The sequence below is a fragment of the Pleurodeles waltl genome, chromosome 1_2 (assembly GCF_031143425.1).
Source record: "Pleurodeles waltl isolate 20211129_DDA chromosome 1_2, aPleWal1.hap1.20221129, whole genome shotgun sequence".
NCBI lineage: Eukaryota > Metazoa > Chordata > Amphibia > Caudata > Salamandridae > Pleurodeles > Pleurodeles waltl.
This window is the reverse complement of record NC_090437.1, coordinates 1,350,483,444-1,350,503,099: the sequence shown is the minus strand read 5'-3', so window position 1 is coordinate 1,350,503,099 and position 19,656 is coordinate 1,350,483,444. Positions and strand designations below refer to the sequence as shown.

The 19,656-nt window shown below is 48.4% G+C and overlaps 1 protein-coding gene across 1 annotated transcript in view; it reads left to right on the top strand.

Moving 5' to 3' along the window:
* Window positions 1-19,656, top strand: part of LOC138252759 (sphingomyelin phosphodiesterase 5-like) — a 192,215-nt gene that overhangs the window by 39,348 nt on the left and 133,211 nt on the right. The window contains exon 2 of the mRNA XM_069205765.1: window positions 14,744-16,201. Within this exon, the coding sequence (XP_069061866.1) occupies window positions 14,954-16,201 (1,248 nt within the window). The 5' untranslated portion in view covers window positions 14,744-14,953. The remainder of the gene's footprint in view (window positions 1-14,743; window positions 16,202-19,656) is intronic.

The window sequence follows — 19,656 nt, the reverse complement described above, 5'->3', positions numbered from 1 at the left end:
CCCCTCCTTAATGCCTCACCCTGCACAGGGCTCAATGCAGAAGTGTTTCTGCCTCTCATGGCATGTGAGGTGGCCAGGGTAGACACCTTGGGCTAGTGCCCTTTCTGTATCCGGAAGGTTGAGGAGGTGGCAGGGCATGTCTCATCGCCTGACCTTAGCACTGAGGCCTGTGTAGACCAATGCCAAGAAATACAGGTAACAGCAGATTGATCAACACTCTCCATCCTGAGTATAAAAACACAGCAAGGAGGAGCTCTGCCTGGTTTGGTCTGGTCTATCTCACTCACACATCTGCACACCCCACACAGGCACACGTCTCTCACCATCGCTCTCTGTCCTGAAGCCAGGGTGTCTGCACGGGGTGTGTAGTAGATGGAGGACACGGTCCTTACATCTCTGTCTGGAGCCACTCAGGTAGATTCCCTTACCTCACAACCACAGACTGATGGGCACTGTTAGAGGTTCGCTCTCTCTTCAGTTATGATCTCCTCCCCCAGGCTTCACCCATCACCAGACACCAACATTGAATGCACCTTTGCAGTCTCCCAGCATCCACACTCAACATCCCACGAATCATCACATGGTCACCATATCCACTCTCAATACCCCACACATTGTATGCTCTCACCATCCCCATTCAACATGCAATGCACCAACACATTTTCACAGCATCTACACACCACATCCCACTCATCATCAATGTTTGAAAGGGGGTCTCTAGTTGGCAGAGGTATACACCCTTGTCCAACTAGGGACCACAATCCCTACTCAGGTTAAATCACACACAATCCAAATGATTCTGTGCCCACCCTCTGGTAGCTTGGCACTTAGCACTCAAGCTTAACTTAGAAGGTAATGGGTGAGGTATTTGTGCAATAAATCATACAGTAACACAGTGAAAACACCACAAAAATACACCAGACAGGTTTAGAAAAATAGATAATATTTATCTGACTAAAATAAGGTAAAACCGGCAAAGATCCAATAATCCATTTAATCCTTAGGAATAAGGATGTTGTTACAGTACCTGGTATATGTAAAAAATAACAACACGCAGGGACCGCAGAGGAGGAGATGTGTGGAATAATTGGGTGTTGCATCAAATGTTCTGACACGACACAGACGATGCGTCATTTCTTTCCACGCTGCAAAGGGTTTGCATAATTGTTCGGCATGCAGTCTTGGTTCCTCACTGCGGTGCAGGGATATTTTGATGCCCAGGGATAATGCGGGAAACATCTTTGATGCGCTGGAAGAAGGCACAGGTGCTGTATTGATCCCGTAGGCAATGCATCAAATTTCCAGTCACAAGGAAGGCTCTGCATTGAATTTCCAGTCGGGGCTGCATCGTTCCCTTTAGCTGTGCGGCGATTTCTCGGTTGCAATGCAGGCTTTGTGTCACTTACGTCAGGTGCTACATCGATTTTCGGCGCACAAGGAGTTTCCTGAAGAGATTAAGGCCCTCATTGCGAACATGGCGGTTCTGACCGTCATGCCGGCGGTGGAGTAAAATACCGCCTCCAGCATGGTGGTCTGAACCGCCATATTCGGAACAAGGATAAGACCGCCAGCATGGACATGGCAGAGTTTCCTGCCGTGTTCATAATGGCCCACTAAGTCTTTTTGGCCCAGAGACTTCAGAAAAAAGGAGGCAAGCTCAATCCAAGCCCTTGAAGAGCACTTTTGGGGAAGGCAAAGTCCTTCTCAGCAGAGTTAGAGGCCAACAGGGCAGCAGTACTTCTGAGCAAAGCAGTCCAAATGAGTCCTTTGGGCAGCCAGAGAGTTCCTCTTGACATGGTGCAGTTGTAGGTCCAGACATGTTTGAGTTGTTGGAGTCAGAGGCCTAGTTTAAATATCCAAAAATGCCTTTGAAGTGGGGGAGACTTCAAAGAGTGGTTTTGAAGTGAAAAAGTTCCCTTTTCAATTCATTCCTGTCTGCTAGGGTCCCAGAGTGGGGTAATCAGTCCTTTTGAGTGAGGGCAGGCCACTAGCCTTTGAAATGTAAATGTCAGGCCCTCCACCCTTCCTGCCCAGGAAGACCAATTCAGGATACAGATGAATGCAGATGTGACTGAGTGTCCTGTGTTTGTGGTTGTCTGGGTTGAATGCACAAGGGAGCTGTCAACCAGCCCAGACCAGACGTTCATTGGAGATGGCCTGTAAGGCACAGATGGTTTTAAGTGCAGAGAAATGCTTTCTAAAAGTGTCATTTCTAAAATAGTAATATTAAATCCAACCTCACCAATAAGCAGGATTGTCTATTACCATTCTGGCCATACTAAATATGACCTGGTTACCCCTTTCTGATCATAATCTACCACTCAAACAGTATATGAGGGTAGCCCTAATGCTATCCCATGAAACGCGCAGGCCTCACAGTAGTGGAAAACGAATTAAGAAGTTTTCCACTACCAATTCATATAAAACACACATGTTCATGTCTAGCCTTTTACCTACATAGCACCCTGCTCAATGGGTTCCCTAGGGCCATCCTTAGGGGTGACTTCAATGTAGAAAAAGGGGAGTTCTAGGCTTGGCAAGTACTTTTAAATGCCAAGTCGAAGTGGTAGTGAAACTGCACACACAGGCCTTGCAATGGCAGGCCTGAGACAAGGCTAAGGGGCTACTTATGTGGGTGGCACAGTTAGTGCTGCAGGCCCACTAGTAGCATTTAATTTACAGGCCCTGGGCACATGTAGTGCACTTTACTAGGTACTTGCAAGTAAAAAAATATGCCACTTACTTATAAACCAGTGTTGTCCTGTTTAAAAGAAAGAGCACAAGCACTTTAGCACTGGTTAACAGTGGTAAAGTGCACAGGATCCTACAAGCCAACAAAAACAGGTTCAGAACTACGAGGATGAAGGTAAAAAGTTTGAGTGACTGCAGAGAGGGCCAAGTCCATCAATGACTCTGGTAGGTCGCAGTTTCATTTGCTTGCCTTTGCTGTACTGAACCATCACACCTTTCTGTTCCGCAATAGATCAAACTGAAGCCTTCTTGAATCTTTTGGTTTTTTTCATGTTCTGCTCTCGTTTTTCCCTGATCAGAACGTCATCTTGAAAGTATAAAATACACACGTCCCAGCTTAAATATTTAATCTATCAAGTTCTGTAACACAGCAGCTGCTGACTCCAAGCAATAGGGCATTCTCCTGAACCTGAAGGAACCCTCAGGGTTAATAAGGTTTGTTAGCGATTGTCTGGGTGCAGTGGTATCCGATGTTCCGCCTCAGGCACATCAACTGTGCTAAACCAACATCCATCCTTCACCAATGTAACATCCCCAAAATATTTATTAAAGGGAACCTATGAAATGACAATAGTCTTAGTCAGTTTGTAGGTCGACACAAACTATTACTTTGCCACTGGCGTGTCTTGCAACAACAAATGGTGGCAATCACCAGCTGATTCCACTGGTCTATGACCTCAACTGCCCAACCTTTTCCCACTCAGCCCTCACTTCTTTTCTCACCTTTATTGGAATATTCTAAATTTTCTGCACTTTTGGTTTGGCATTGCATTTTAGCATAGTGCACTGCTTAAAGCAAGTTCAATGTAATTGTCATTACACCCAGTAAATATTGTGGGATACATTTCTGACAGTTTCTTTCCCAGCTTGTAGCCATCACAAACAAGCAGCAGGAGTTCTGTGGTGCTGGGATCTCGCCATAGGCCCTTACTTTTTTTTTTAATACCCCACCCCAAATCCTTTGGTCCTCGTCGCCACGTCTAGTGTAACTTCGGCAACTCAAGTCTTAAACCAGCAGGTTAATCCTCTGTAAGCCAAATATGTTATGTTATGTGAAAACTCACCATCACTCGCGAGGGTACCCTGGACCAGAACATGTTGATTGATTCCATGCCCTAGCCTCCAGGACCAATATTTGTTGCCAATAACGTCTCACCAATGTTCTCTACTGGGAAAGAACACAGTAACCACAGAGATGTAGACGCAGGCTAGAAGAGAACACAGTGACCACAGAGACATTGAGACAGGCTAGAAGAGAACACAGTGACCACAGAGACATTGAGAGAGGCTAGAAGAGAACACAGTGACCACAGAGACATATAGGCAGGCTAGAAGAAAACACAGTGACCACAGAGACATTGAGACAGGCTAGAAGAGAACACAGTGACCACAGAGACATTGAGACAGGCTAGAAGAGAACACAGTGACCACAGAGACATTGAGACAGGCTAGAAGAGAACACAGTGACCACAGAGACATATAGGCAGGCTAGAAGAAAACACAGTGACCACAGAGACATTGAGACAGGCTAGAAGAGAACACAGTGACCACAGAGACATAGATACAGGACAGAAGAGAACACAGTGACCACAGAGACGTAGACACAGATAGAAGAGAACACAGTGACCACAGAGACATAGACACAGATAGAAGAGAACACAGTGACCACAGAGACGTAGACACAGATAGAAGAGAACACAGTGACCGCAGAGACATTGAGACAGGCTAGAAGAGAACACAGTGACCACAGAGACATTGAGACAGGCTAGAAAAGAATGCAGTGGACATAGAGGCAGGCTAGAAGAGAACACAGTGACCACAGAAGCGTAGAGACAGGCTAGAAGAGAACACAGTGATCACAGAGACGTAGACACAGGATAGAAGAAAACACAGTGACCATAGAAGGATAGACACAGGCTAGAAGAGAACACAGTGACCACAGAGACATTGAGACAGGCTAGAAGAGAACACAGTGACCATAGAAGCGTAGAGACAGACTAGAAGAGAACACAGTGATCACAGAGACGTAGACACAGGATAGAAGAAAACACAGTGACCACAGAGACATAGAGGCAGGCTAGAAGAGAACACAGTTACCATAGAAGCATAGAGACAGGCTAGAAGAGAACACAATGACCATAGAGACGTAGACACAGATAGAAGAGAATACAGTGACCACAGAGACGTAGACACATGCTAGAAGAGAACACATTGATGACAGAGACGTTTACAGGCTAGAAGAGAACACAGTGACCACAGAGAAATAGACACAGGATAGAAGAGAACACAGTGACCACAGAGATGTAGACACAGATAGAAGAGAACACAGTGACCACAGAGACATAGACAGGCTAGAAGAGAACACAATGACCATAGATACAGGCTAGAAGAGAACACAGTGACCAAAGAGACATAGATACAGGATAGAAGAGAACACAGTGACCACAGAGACGTAGACATAGGATAGAAGAGAACACTGTGCCCACAGAGACATAGACAGGCTAGAAGAGAACACAGTGACCATAGAAGCATAGAGGCAGGCTGGAAGAGAACACAGTGACCACAGAGACGTAGAGACAGGCTAGAAGAGAACGCAGTGACCACAGAGACATAGACAGGCTAGAAGAGAACACAGTGACCACAGAGACGTAGACACAGGATAGAAGAGAACACAGTGACCATAGATACATAGACACAGGCTAGAAGAGAACACATTGACCACAGAGACATAGATACAGGATAGAAGAGAACACAGTGACCGCAGAGACGTAGACACAGCATAGAAGAGAACACTGTGCCCACAGAGACGTAGACACAAGATAGAAGAGAACACAGTGACAACAGAGACGTAGACACAGGCTAGAAGAGAACACAGTGACCACAGAGACATAGACACCGGATAAGATGGAACACAGTGGCCACAGAGAAGTAGACAGAGGATAGAAGAGAACACAGTGACAACAGAGACGTAGATAAAAGATAGAAGAGAACACAGTGACCGTAGAGACGGATAGAAGAGAACACAGTAACCACAGAGATATAGGCACAGGCTAGAAGATAACGCAGTGACCATAGAGACAAAGGATAGAAGAGAACACAGAGACGTAGACAGGGATAGAAGAGAACACAGTGACCACAGAGTCATAGACACAGGCTAGAAGAGAACACAGTGACCACAGAGACGTAGACACAGGATAGAAGAGAACACAGTGACCACAGAGACGTAGACACAGGCTAGAAGAGAACACAGTGACCACAGAGACGTAGACACAGGATAAAAGAGAACACAGTGACCACAGAGACGTAGACACAGGCTAGAAGAGAACACAGTGACAACAGAGACGTAGACACAGGATAGAAGAGAACACAGTGACCATAGATACATAGACACAGGCTAGAAGAGAACACAGTGACCATAGATACATAGACACAGGCTAGAAGAGAACACAGTGACCACAGAGACATAGATACAGGAAAGAAGAGAACACAGTGACCACAGAGATGTAGACACAGGATAGAAGAGAACACAGTGACCACAGAGATGTAGACACAGGATAGAAGAGAACACTGTGCCCACAGAGACGTAGACACAGGCTAGAAGAGAACACAGTGGCCACAGAGATGTAGACAGAGGATAGAAGAGAGCACAGTGACCACAGAGACGTAGATAAAAGATAGAAGAGAACACAGTGACCGTAGAGACGGAAAGAAGAGAACACAGTGACCACAGAGTCGTAGACACAGGCTAGAAGAGAACACAGTGACCACAGAGACATAGACAGGCTAGAAGAGAACACAGTGACCACAGAGACGTAGAGACAGGCTAAAAGAAAACGCAGTGACCACAGAGACCTAGAGACAGGCTAGAAGAGAACACAGTGACCACAGAGATGTAGACACAGGCTAGAAGAGAAGGCAGTGACCACAGAGACGTAGACACAGGATAGAAGAGAACACAGTGACCATAGATACATAGACACAGGCTAGAAGAGAACACAGTGACCACAGAGACATAGATACAGGATAGAAGAGAACACAGTGACGACAGAGACATAGATACAGGAAAGAAGAGAACACAGTGACCACAGAGACGTAGACACAGGATAGAAGAGAACACAGTGACCACACAGACGTAGACACAGGATAGAAGAGAACACAGTGACCACACAGACGTAGACACAGGATAGAAGAGAACACAGTGACTGCAGAGATGTAGACACAGGATGGGAGAGAACACTGTGCCCACAGAGACGTAGACACAGGATAGAAGAGAACACAGTGACAACAGAGACGTAGACAAAGGCTAGAAGAGAACACAGTGACCGCAGAGACGTAGACACAGCATAGAAGAGAACACTGTGCCCACAGAGACGTAGACACAGGATAGAAGAGAACACAGTGACAACAGAGACGTAGACACAGGCTAGAAGAGAACACAGTGACCACAGAGATGTAGACACCGGATAAGATGGAACACAGTGGCCAGAGAGATGTAGACAGAGGATAGAAGAGAACACAGTGACAACAGAGACGTAGATAAAAGATAGAAGAGAACACAGTGACAACAGAGACGTAGATAAAAGATAGAAGAGAACACAGTGACCGTAGAGACGGATAGAAGAGAACACAGTAACCACAGAGATATAGGCACAGGCTAGAAGATAACGCAGTGACCATAGAGACAAAGGATAGAAGAGAACACAGAGACGTAGACAGGGATAGAAGAGAACAGTGACCACAGAGACGTAGACACAGGATAGAAGAGAACACAGTGACCACAAGACGTAGACATAGGCTAGAAGAGAACACAGTGACCATAGAGACAGATAGAAGAGAACACAGTGACCACAGAGTCATAGACACAGGCTAGAAGAGAACACAGTGACCATAGATACATAGACACAGGCTAGAAGAGAACACAGTGACCACAGAGACATAGATACAGGATAGAAGAGAACACAGTGACCACAGAGACATAGATACAGGAAAGAAGAGAACACAGTGACCATAGAGACGGATAGAAGAGAACACCGTGACCACAGAGTCGTAGACACAGGCTAGAAGAGAACACAGTGACCACAGAGATGTAGACACAGGATAGAAGAGAACACAGTGACCACAGAGACATAGACAGGCTAGAAGAGAACACAGTGACCACAGAGACATAGACACAGGATAGAAGAGAACACAGTGACCATAGATATATAGACACAGGCTAGAAGAGAACACAGTGACCACAGAGACATAGATACAGGATAGAAGAGAACACAGTGACGACAGAGACATAGATACAGGAAAGAAGAGAACACAGTGACCACAGAGACGTAGACACAGGATAGAAGAGAACACAGTGACCGCAGAGACGTAGACACAGGATAGAAGAGAACACAGTGACCGCAGAGATGTAGACACAGCATAGAAGAGAACACTGTGCCCACAGAGACGTAGACACAGGATAGAAGAGAACACAGTGACAACAGAGACGTAGACACAGGCTAGAAGAGAACACAGTGACCACAGAGATGTAGACACCGGATAAGATTGAACACAGTGGCCACAGAGATGTAGACAGAGGATAGAAGAGAACACAGTGACAACAGAGACGTAGATAAAAGATAGAAGAGAACACAGTGACCGTAGAGACGGATAGAAGAGAACACAGTAACCACAGAGATATAGGCACAGGCTAGAAGATAACGCAGTGACCATAGAGACAAAGGATAGAAGAGAACACAGAGACGTAGACAGGGATAGAAGAGAACACAGTGACCACAGAGACGTAGACACAGGATAGAAGAGAACACAGTGACCACAGAGACGTAGACACAGGCTAGAAGAGAACACAGTGACCATAGAGACGGATAGAAGAGAACACAGTGACCACAGAGTCGTAGACACAGGCTAGAAGAGAACACAGTGACCATAGATACATAGACACAGGCTAGAAGAGAACACAGTGACCATAGATACATAGACACAGGCTAGAAGAGAACACAGTGACCACAGAGACATAGATACAGGATAGAAGAGAACACAGTGACCACAGAGACATAGATACAGGAAAGAAGAGAACACAGTGACCACAGAGACGTAGACACAGGATAGAAGAGAACACAGTGACCATAGAGACGGATAGAAGAGAACACAGTGACCACAGAGTCGTAGACACAGGCTAGAAAAGAACACAGTGACCATAGATACATAGACACAGGCTAGAAGAGAACACAGTGACCACAGAGACATAGATACAGGATAGAAGAGAACACAGTGACCACAGAGACATAGATACAGGAAAGAAGAGAACACAGTGACCACAGAGACATAGATACAGGAAAGAAGAGAACACAGTGACCACAGAGACGTAGACACAGGATAGAAGAGAACACAGTGACCACAGAGACGTAGACACAGGATAGAAGAGAACACTGTGCCCACAGAGACGTAGACACAGGCTAGAAGAGAACACAGTGACAACAGAGACGTAGACACAGGCTAGAAGAGAACACAGTGACCACAGAGATGTAGACACCGGATAAGATTGAACACAGTGGCCACAGAGATGTAGACAGAGGATAGAAGAGAACACAGTGACAACAGAGATATAGGCACAGGCTAGAAGATAACGCAGTGACCATAGAGACAAAGGATAGAAGAGAACACAGAGACGTAGACAGGGATAGAAGAGAACACAGTGACCACAGAGACGTAGACACAGGATAGAAGAGAACACAGTGACCACAGAGACGTAGACACAGGCTAGAAGAGAACACAGTGACCATAGAGACGGATAGAAGAGAACACAGTGACCACAGAGTCGTAGACACAGGCTAGAAGAGAACACAGTGACCATAGATACATAGACACAGGCTAGAAGAGAACACAGTGACCACAGAGACATAGATACAGGATAGAAGAGAACACAGTGACCACAGAGACATAGATACAGGAAAGAAGAGAACACAGTGACCACAGAGACGTAGACACAGGATAGAAGAGAACACAGTGACCATAGAGACGGATAGAAGAGAACACAGTGACCACAGAGTCATAGACACAGGGTAGAAGAGAACACAGTGACAACAGAGACGTAGATAAAAGATAGAAGAGAACACAGTGACCGTAGAGACGGATAGAAGAGAACACAGTAACCACAGAGATATAGGCACAGGCTAGAAGATAACGCAGTGACCATAGAGACAAAGGATAGAAGAGAACACAGAGACGTAGACAGGGATAGAAGAGAACACAGTGACCACAGAGACGTAGACACAGGATAGAAGAGAACACAGTGACCACAGAGACGTAGACACAGGCTAGAAGAGAACACAGTGACCATAGAGACGGATAGAAGAGAACACAGTGACCACAGAGTCGTAGACACAGGCTAGAAGAGAACACAGTGACCATAGATACATAGACACAGGCTAGAAGAGAACACAGTGACCACAGAGACATAGATACAGGATAGAAGAGAACACAGTGACCACAGAGACATAGATACAGGAAAGAAGAGAACACAGTGACCACAGAGACGTAGACACAGGATAGAAGAGAACACAGTGACCATAGAGACGGATAGAAGAGAACACAGTGACCACAGAGTCGTAGACACAGGCTAGAAGAGAACACAGTGACCATAGATACATAGACACAGGCTAGAAGAGAACACAGTGACCACAGAGACATAGATACAGGATAGAAGAGAATACAGTGACCACAGAGACATAGATACAGGAAAGAAGAGAACACAGTGACCACAGAGACATAGATACAGGAAAGAAGAGAACACAGTGACCACAGAGACGTAGACACAGGATAGAAGAGAACACAGTGACCACAGAGACGTAGACACAGGATAGAAGAGAACACAGTGACCACAGAGACGTAGACACCGGATAAGATGGAACACAGTGGCCACAGAGATGTAGACAGAGGATAGAAGAGAACACAGTGACAACAGACACGTAGATAAAAGATAGAAGAGAACACAGTGACCATAGAGACGGGTAGAAGAGAACACAGTGACCACAGAGTCGTAGACACAGGCTAGAAGAGAACACAGTGACCACAGAGATGTAGACACAGGATAGAAGAGAACACTGTGACCACAGAGACATAGACAGGCTAGAAGAGAACACAGTGACCACAGAGACATAGACAGGCTAGAAGAGAACACAGTGACCACAGAGACATAGACACAGGATAGAAGAGAACACAGTGACCATAGATATATAGACACAGGCTAGAAGAGAACACAGTGACCATAGATATATAGACACAGGCTAGAAGAGAACACAGTGACCACAGAGACATAGATACAGGATAGAAGAGAACACAGTGACGACAGAGACATAGATACAGGAAAGAAGAGAACACAGTGACCACAGAGACATAGATACAGGATAGAAGAGAACACAGTGACCGCAGAGACGTAGACACAGGATAGAAGAGAACACAGTGACCGCAGAGACGTAGACACAGCATAGAAGAGAACACTGTGCCCACAGAGACGTAGACACAGGATAGAAGAGAACACAGTGACAACAGAGACGTAGACACAGGCTAGTAGAGAACACAGTGACCACAGAGACGTAGACACCGGATAAGATGGAACACAGTGGCCACAGAGATGTAGACAGAGGATAGAAGAGAACACAGTGACAACAGAGACGTAGGTAAAAGATAGAAGAGAACACAGTGACCATAGAGACGGATAGAAGAGAACACAGTGACCACAGAGTCGTAGACACAGGCTAGAAGAGAACACAGTGACTACAGAGACGTAGACACAGGATAGAAGAGAACACAGTGACCACAGAGACATAGACAGGCTAGAAGAGAACACAGTGACCACAGAGACATAGACACAGGATAGAAGAGAACACAGTGACCATAGCTATATAGACACAGGCTAGAAGAGAACACAGTGACCACAGAGACATAGATACAGGATAGAAGAGAACACAGTGACGACAGAGACATAGATACAGGATAGAAGAGAACACAGTGACCACAGAGACGTAGACACAGGATAGAAGAGAACACAGTGACCGCAGAGACGTAGACACAGGATAGAAGAGAACACAGTGACAACAGAGACGTAGAGGCAGGCTAGAAGAGAACACAGTGACCACAGAGACATAGAGGCAGGCTAGAAGAGAACACAGTGACCATAGAGACGTAGACGCAGATAGAAGAGAACACAGTGACCACAGAGACATAGATACAGGATAGAAGAAAACACAGTGACCGCAGAGACGTAGACACAGGATGGAAGAGAACACAGTGACAACAGAGACGTAGACACAGGATGGAAGAGAACACTGTGCCCACAGAGTCGTAGACACAGGATAGAAGAGAACACAGTGACAACAGAGACGTAGACAAAGGCTAGAAGAGAACACAGTGACCACAGAGACGTAGACACCGGATAAGATGGAACACAATGGCCACAGAGATGTAGACAGAGGATAAAAGAGAACACAGTGACAACAGAGATGTAGATAAAAGATAGAAGAGAACACAGTGACCACAGAGACGTAGACACAGGATAGAAGAGAACACAGTGACCACAGAGACGTAGACACAGGATAGAAGAGAACACAGTGACCACAGAGACATAGAGGCAGGCTAGAAGAGAACACAGTGACCACAGAGACATAGAGGCAGGCTAGAAGAGAACACAGTGACCAGAGAAGCATAGAGGCAGGCTAGAAGAGAACACAGTGACCATAGAAGCATAGAGACAGGCTAGAAGAGAACACAGTGACCATAGAGACGTAGACGCAGATAGAAGAGAACACAGTGACAACAGAGACGTAGACACAGGCTAGAAGAGAACACAGTTACCACAGAGACGTAGACACCGGATAAGATGGAACACAGTGGCCACAGAGATGTAGACAGAGGATAAAAGAGAACACAGTGACACAGAGACGTAGATAAAAGATAGAAGAGAACACAGTGACCGTAGAGACGGATAGAAGAGAACACAGTGACCACAGAGATGTAGACACAGATAGAAGAGAACACAGTGACCACAGAGACATAGATACAGGATAGAAGAAAACACAGTGACCACAGAGACGTAGACACAGGATAGAAGAGAACACAGTGACCGTAGAGACGGATAGATGAGAACACAGTGACCACAGAGACATAGACACAGGATATAAGAGAAGACGGTGACCACAGAGACGTAGACACAGGATAGAAGAGACGACAGTGACCACAGAGACGTAGACACAGGCTAGAAGAGAACACAGTGACCACAGAGTCGTAGACCCAGGCTAGAAGAGAACACAGTGACCACAGAGTCGTAGACACAGGCTAGAAGAGAACATAGTGACCACAGAGACGTAGACACAGGCTAGAAGAGAACACAGTGACCACAGAGACGTAGACACGGATAGAAGAGAACACAGTAAACACAGAGACATAGATACAGGATAGAAGAGAACACAGTGACCACAGAGACGTAGACACAGGCTAGAGGAGAACACAGTGACCACAGAGACGTAGACACAGGATAGAAGAGAATACAGTGACCACAGAGATGTAGACCGAGGATAGTTCTAGCCTTTCCAGAGACTGATAGCACACATGTATGCGTACACACTGCATACCAGAGACTGAAGGCACACGTGCATGCACACACACTGCACCGCAGAAACTGATGGCACACATGCATACAAACACTGCCATCTCCGAGACTAACAGCAAGATGCATGCGTAGACACTGCATTCACAGATCATGACTGCACACATGCAAACATGGATTGTGACCGCAGAGGCTGGCAGCACGCGTGCATGATTTCCACAGCTCCTGACAACTCAATCTCAAACATAGTGATCGCAGAGGCTGGCAACACGCGTGCATGTTATACACGGATCCTGACAGCACATGTGCAAACATAGATAGTGGTCCAAGAGGCCTGCAGCCCACATGTGCATTGCATAGATCTTGACAGAACATGTGCAGACATAGATAGTGATCCCAGAGGCTGGCAGCATGCATGCATTGCATGGGTCCTGACAGCACATGTGCAAACATAGTGACTGTAGAGGCTTGAGGCACACTTGTACATTAAATAGATCCTGATGCATGTGACAGATAGTGATGATAGAGGCTGGCAGTGGGTGGGAGTTTGTTTCATAGGTCCTGACAGCACACATGCAAACATAATTAGTGATATCAGAGGCTGGTAGCACGCATGTATGCATTGCATAGATTCCAGTAATCGCAGAGGCTGACAGCACCTGTGCATGTATTACACAGATCCTGACTGCACATGTGCAAACATAAACCGGGATTCCTGAGGCTAGCAGCACATGTGCATTGCATAGATCCTGACTGCACAGGTGCAAACATAGTCGTCCCAGAGACCTGCAACACACGTGCATTGCATAGATCCTGACTACACAGGTGCAAACATAGTGAACCCAGAGGCTAGCAGCACGTGTGCATGCACACATCCTGTAGTTTCATAGCTTGACCTCATGCATGCATGGATGTGCAGCGACGTATGACGCACATGTAGGAGATGCAGCATGCAGAGAGGCAGCACGCCTAAGCCCCCTTGTCTTAACTGAGCTGTCTCTAAATATCCCACTGACACCTCTTGGTACTTTTTTATACAGATTGCTTTGGACATGATGTGACAACAGCTCCATTTTTCAAAGCCTTTGTGTGCCATCTGGTGGCTCTAAAAAGGTAAACTTTCAGAATCTGAGAATGGTATTCTGCCACAGGGTTCTCAATCTGTGCCCAGGTCCCCTATTGGTTTTTGTCTTTTTCCTCAGGGTCCTGGAACCCTGAGATCCATTCATGGATTTTTAGGAGATGTCTGTATTGTCTGGGGTTCCACTGAGGCTCTTTGGTGCTTGTTAAACAAGATTTTTGATGGACCCAGGTCACTCTTTGCTATGTGATACAGCTGTCTTCATGCCAACTGATCATTGACCCATGTGTTGCCTTCTGGTCTCGTTTCAGACTCTCCACTTGAAAACGATGACGAGGGATGAAGATGAGCTCCACCTCAGACCAGCTCTTTGAATCCTTGGAAACCTGCAGAAGTCACCCCATCAGAGCGACTGCACCCCACCTCTTCCGAGTTCATGCAGCTCCAGACTTTAGTCGTTGAAGTGAAAACCTTGTTCTCTTGGAGGAAGGTTGTAGCTGCTGTTGCCTCCAACACGCCGCATGAAGGTTGCCCAACCACCTGACCAGTGTCGGTCACCTCTCATTGCAACCATGGTCCTTCGGCAGTCTCCATTCCCCAATGGATGCCTCCATGGGTTGCACAGTGTGTCCTGGGTCCTCATCTTCCCATGCTACTGGTTCCTGGAGCGCTTCCTCTCCTCCTTTATGGAGACCACAGTGGAGAAGAAGCGACGGAAGAGTCGCCAATGCTCTTTCCATCCACTGCAAGTAGTGTTGGGCACCACAGCCTTTCTTGTCCTCCTTGTCCTCTCCATGCCCATTGCCCTGCTTGGCTTCATCGTCTGGCTTCCCCTGCAGGCTGTCCGCAGGCCTTTCAGTTACAGACACAACCAGTCGCAGGGCGCCCCGAAGGAGTGGTCTGCACCGGAGAAGGGCCGAACGTTCGTCTTTGTCAGCGCCAATCTCTGCCTTTTACCCGATGGCCTGGCCAGGTTCAGTAACTTGTGCCACACGCAGAGGAGGTCTGCGGCGATAGGCCAAAGCATAGTGCAAGGGGTCACCAGGGTGCAGGCACATACCAATGCTCACTCTCTTAAAGAAGGGATTCTGAACCAGGACATGGTGAGCACTTCACAGTACGGCGCCATAAACCCCTCCTGCCCTGCTCCACCATGGTTGAGGCCGGGCTTGCTGTTCAACAAAGGTGATGCAAGCATGAAGGGCAAGGTGTTCAGGGGAGAGGAACAGGAAACCCAACCGGTCGACCCTGTGGTTATTGCCATTGACATGGACGACGAGCATGTGGAGGGGGGTGAGGGCTTCGACCGAGTAGAGGAAACCATCCATGAAAGAAATCAACTCGAGGACATCCTTGGCGAACCGGGGGTTCTGTCTTACGATAACCCCTGCCTGGTCTCTGATGAGTTGGCCACGTCTACTGGGAACCACGTAGTGCCAGAGGGATGGTGCCGCAGGGATGGAGGTGCAGGCCGCAGCACTCGCTGTGAGATCAGTCCACTCATACCCGCAGGGGCAGACTTCGTCTGCCTTCAGGAAGTGTTTGACAAGAGGGCGGCCAACAGACTCTCTGCTCTGCTCAGTCCAGTCTTTGAGCACATACTCTACGACGTCGGAGCCTATGGTCCTCTTGGCTGCTCAGACTTCAAGTTCTTCAACAGTGGGCTCTTCCTGGCCAGCCGCTACCCCATCCTGACCGCCCAGTACCGCCACTTCTGCAATGGAAGCGGAGAGGACGCCCTGGCGGCAAAAGGACTCCTCTGTGTGAAGGTAAAGGGGGCAATGGCTTTACTCTGTTGGTTTACAGGTCTTTGGAGATGGGGAACTCCCTCGGCCTCTACTAGAGGGCTGGCGAAGTGACTCTTCACTTGTCTTCTGAGAGACCACCGTCGGGTGGTACTGACCACTTAGTAACACATTTCCATGCTGTTTACTGGACAGCTATTCTTTTCTATGTCTTGTCTGTCTGTCCTCTTCTCGCTGCTGGACAAACGCCCTTAGGTTGCCTTCTGGACTCCAGAACAGCCCTGGAGGATTTGAAAGGCCTCTGTGTAGAAATCCTCTGATCTTGCTTAGATATTGTATGTATAATTTGTCCCCTCCACAGCCAGGCGTCCCTAGCACTGCCTCAGGGCCTGATTACTAGTGGTCAAAAGCTGTTTATGGGTTTTTGAATTGGCCCTCAGTAGAGGCAGTTTGCTTTGATTAGCGCTGAAAGTGCCAGATTTTCTTGGTTAATTCTGGTGAATAAAGGGAATGTCCTTGCAGTCTGTGGTCCTCCCCAGTATGCCTCATCAGACCCTGGCAATCCCTGTACCTTCAACTGAACTTGAGCTGGGAGGCTGTATGTGTCCCCTCCACTCCCAGCCCCATGTACTGCTCCTTAGAGGGCCATCTGGCTTCCATCAGAGATGACTCCTATGGCCACCTGCTGGCCCAGCTCTGCTGTGGGTGGTCTCTGGCCTCATGCTAGGCATCTGGACCTCACATGTGTCTCTAACTTCTACCTGGTACAGCACTATCTGCACTTCTAAAGCTTTTCAGACCTTTGAGTACAGAGATTATAGAATCACTGTGCCCCTGCCTGACCATCCTCACTGTGACAGCTCCGTCCTCTGCCAGGAAACCGCAAGATCTGTGCAGAGAGCCTCCTCCCCGGCACCAAGATCTGTCCTCATCTCCTCCTCCCTGAAACTGAGATTCGTTCAGAGAGCCTCCTCCTCGAACCAATATCCGTCCAGAGAGCCTCTTCCCTGGCACAGAGATCCATCTAGAGAGCCTCTTCCCTGGCACAGAGATCCGTCCAGAGAGCCTCTTCCCTGGCACAGAGATCCGTCCAGAGAGCCTCTTCCCTGGCACAGAGATCCGTCCAGAGAGCCTCTTCCCTGGCACAGAGATCCGTCCAGAGAGCCTCTTCCCTGGCACAGAGATCCGTCCAGAGAGCCTCTTCCCTGGCACAGAGATCCGTCCAGAGAGCCTCTTCCCTGGCACAGAGATCCGTCCAGAGAGCCTCTTCCCTGGCACAGAGATCAGTCCAGAGATCCTCTTCCCTGGCACAGAGATCTGTCCAGGAAGCCTCCTTTATGGCACCGAGATCTGTCCAGAAAGCCTCCTCTGTGGCACCAAGATCTGTCCAGAGAATCTCCTCTCTGGCACCAGGTTCCATCCAGAGAACCTGTCCCCAGTAACAAGACGTGGCGTGAGAATCTTCCACCTGGAACTAAGATCTGCCCAAGTTCCTCTTCCATGCCTAGCATCTTTCCAGAGAATAACCTCCTTGTCTTGATCTGACCAGGGAGCCTCCTTCCTGTCTGAGGATCCATCTAAAGAGTCCATCCAAACAGCCTCCTCCCGCTCAAAGATCTGTTCCGAGTGTCTTAGGTGAGGGCTTCCTGTGGTCTTCCTCTGATTCCTGTCAAGGGACTGGTGGCTACCAGCTTCAGAATTCACACCGTGCCCTTTGTGCCACTGTCCTGGGTGCTCCAGCCTGGAGCCTGTCCTTGTGTGAGACGCATCACTCTACACAAGGCTCTGTGACCAGATGGCCGCCCCCAAACCAGGTCTGAAGTTGCAGACCGTGGATCCATATCTTCTGTCTCATTTTGCTGTATAAAAGTGCGACCCCACAACCCCATTTGTGTTCCAGTCCCAAGTACTTTGGGGTGATCATGGGGGTGCTCCGCAGAGCACTTCCAGCAGTGACAGCCGGCTTGGCAGAGTTGAGGGGGCATCACTGAAGTCTGAGCTCCTGCCGGAAGATCTGTCTACCTGCCCTCGTGCTCTGAGACACCTTCCTTCCTGCAACGGGTGGAGCGTGCACTGAGATTCCACGCGTCTCGGGGACATCGAGAAGACTGAGGACCGTGGTCTGTGGAGCTGCTGCTGTGGACCTGCAGTCTCTCCGTGGCGGTTCTAGGTGACCACCCTGGTACCACTGAGTGTGATTTGTGGACCTGGTGTCTGTGGACCTGCAGTCTTTCTGTGGTGGTTCCAGCTGACCAGCCTGGTACCACTGAGAATTATCTGTGGACCTGGTGTCTGTGGACCTGTAGTCTTTCTGTGGCGGTTCCGGGTCACCAGGCTGGTACCACTGAGAGTGATCTGTTGACCTGCAGTCTCTCTGTGACAGTTCCAGGTGACCAGCCCAGTACCACTGAGAGTGACCTGTGGACCTGGTATCTGTGGATCTGCAGTCTCTGTGGTAGTTCCAGGTGACAAGCCTGGTACCACTGAGGTTGATCTGTGGACCCGGTGTCTGTGGACCTGGTGTCTCTGTGGTGGTTCTAGCATGGTACCAACGAGGGTGATCTGTGGACCCGGTGTCTGTGGACCTGGTGTCTCTGTGGTGGTTCCAGCCTGGTACCACCGAGGGTGATCTGTGGACCTGGTGTCTCTGTGGTGGTTCTAGCATGGTACCACCGAGGGTGATCTGTGGACCTGCAGTCTCTGTGGTGGTTCCAGACGGTAACCCTAAGAGTGATCTGTGGACCTGCAGTCTCTGTGGTGGTTCCAGCCTGGTACCACCGAGGGTGATCTGTGGACCTGGTGTCTCTGTGGTGGTTCTAGCATGGTACCACCGAGGGTGATCTGTGGACCTGGTGTCTGTGGACCTGGTGTCTCTGTGGTGGTTCCAGCCGGTAACCCTAAGAGTGATCTGTGGACCTGCAGTCTCTGTGGTGGTTCCAGCCTGGTACCACTGAAGGTGATCTGTGGACCTGGTGTCTCTGTGGTGGTTCTAGCATGGTACCACCGAGGGTGATCTGTGGACCTGGTGTCTGTGGACCTGGTGTCTCTGTGGTGGTTCTAGCATGGTACCACCGAGGGTGATCTGTGGACCCGGTGTCTGTGGACCTGGTGTCTCTGTGGTGGTTCCAGCCTGGTACCACCGAGGGTGATCTGTGGACCTGGTGTCTCTGTGGTGGTTCTAGCATGGTACCACCGAGGGTGATCTGTGGACCTGGTGTCTGTGGACCTGGTGTCTCTGTGGTGGTTCTAGCATGGTACCACCAAGGGTGATCTGTGGACCCGGTGTCTGTGGACCTGGTGTCTCTGTGGTGGTTCCAGCCTGGTACCACCGAGGGTGATCTGTGGACCTGGTGTCTCTGTGGTGGTTCTAGCATGGTACCACCGAAGGTGATCTGTGGACCTGGTGTCTGTGGACCTGGTGTCTCTGTGGTGGTTCCAGCCTGCCACCACCGAGAGTGAGGTGCTGAAGGGGATGTGGT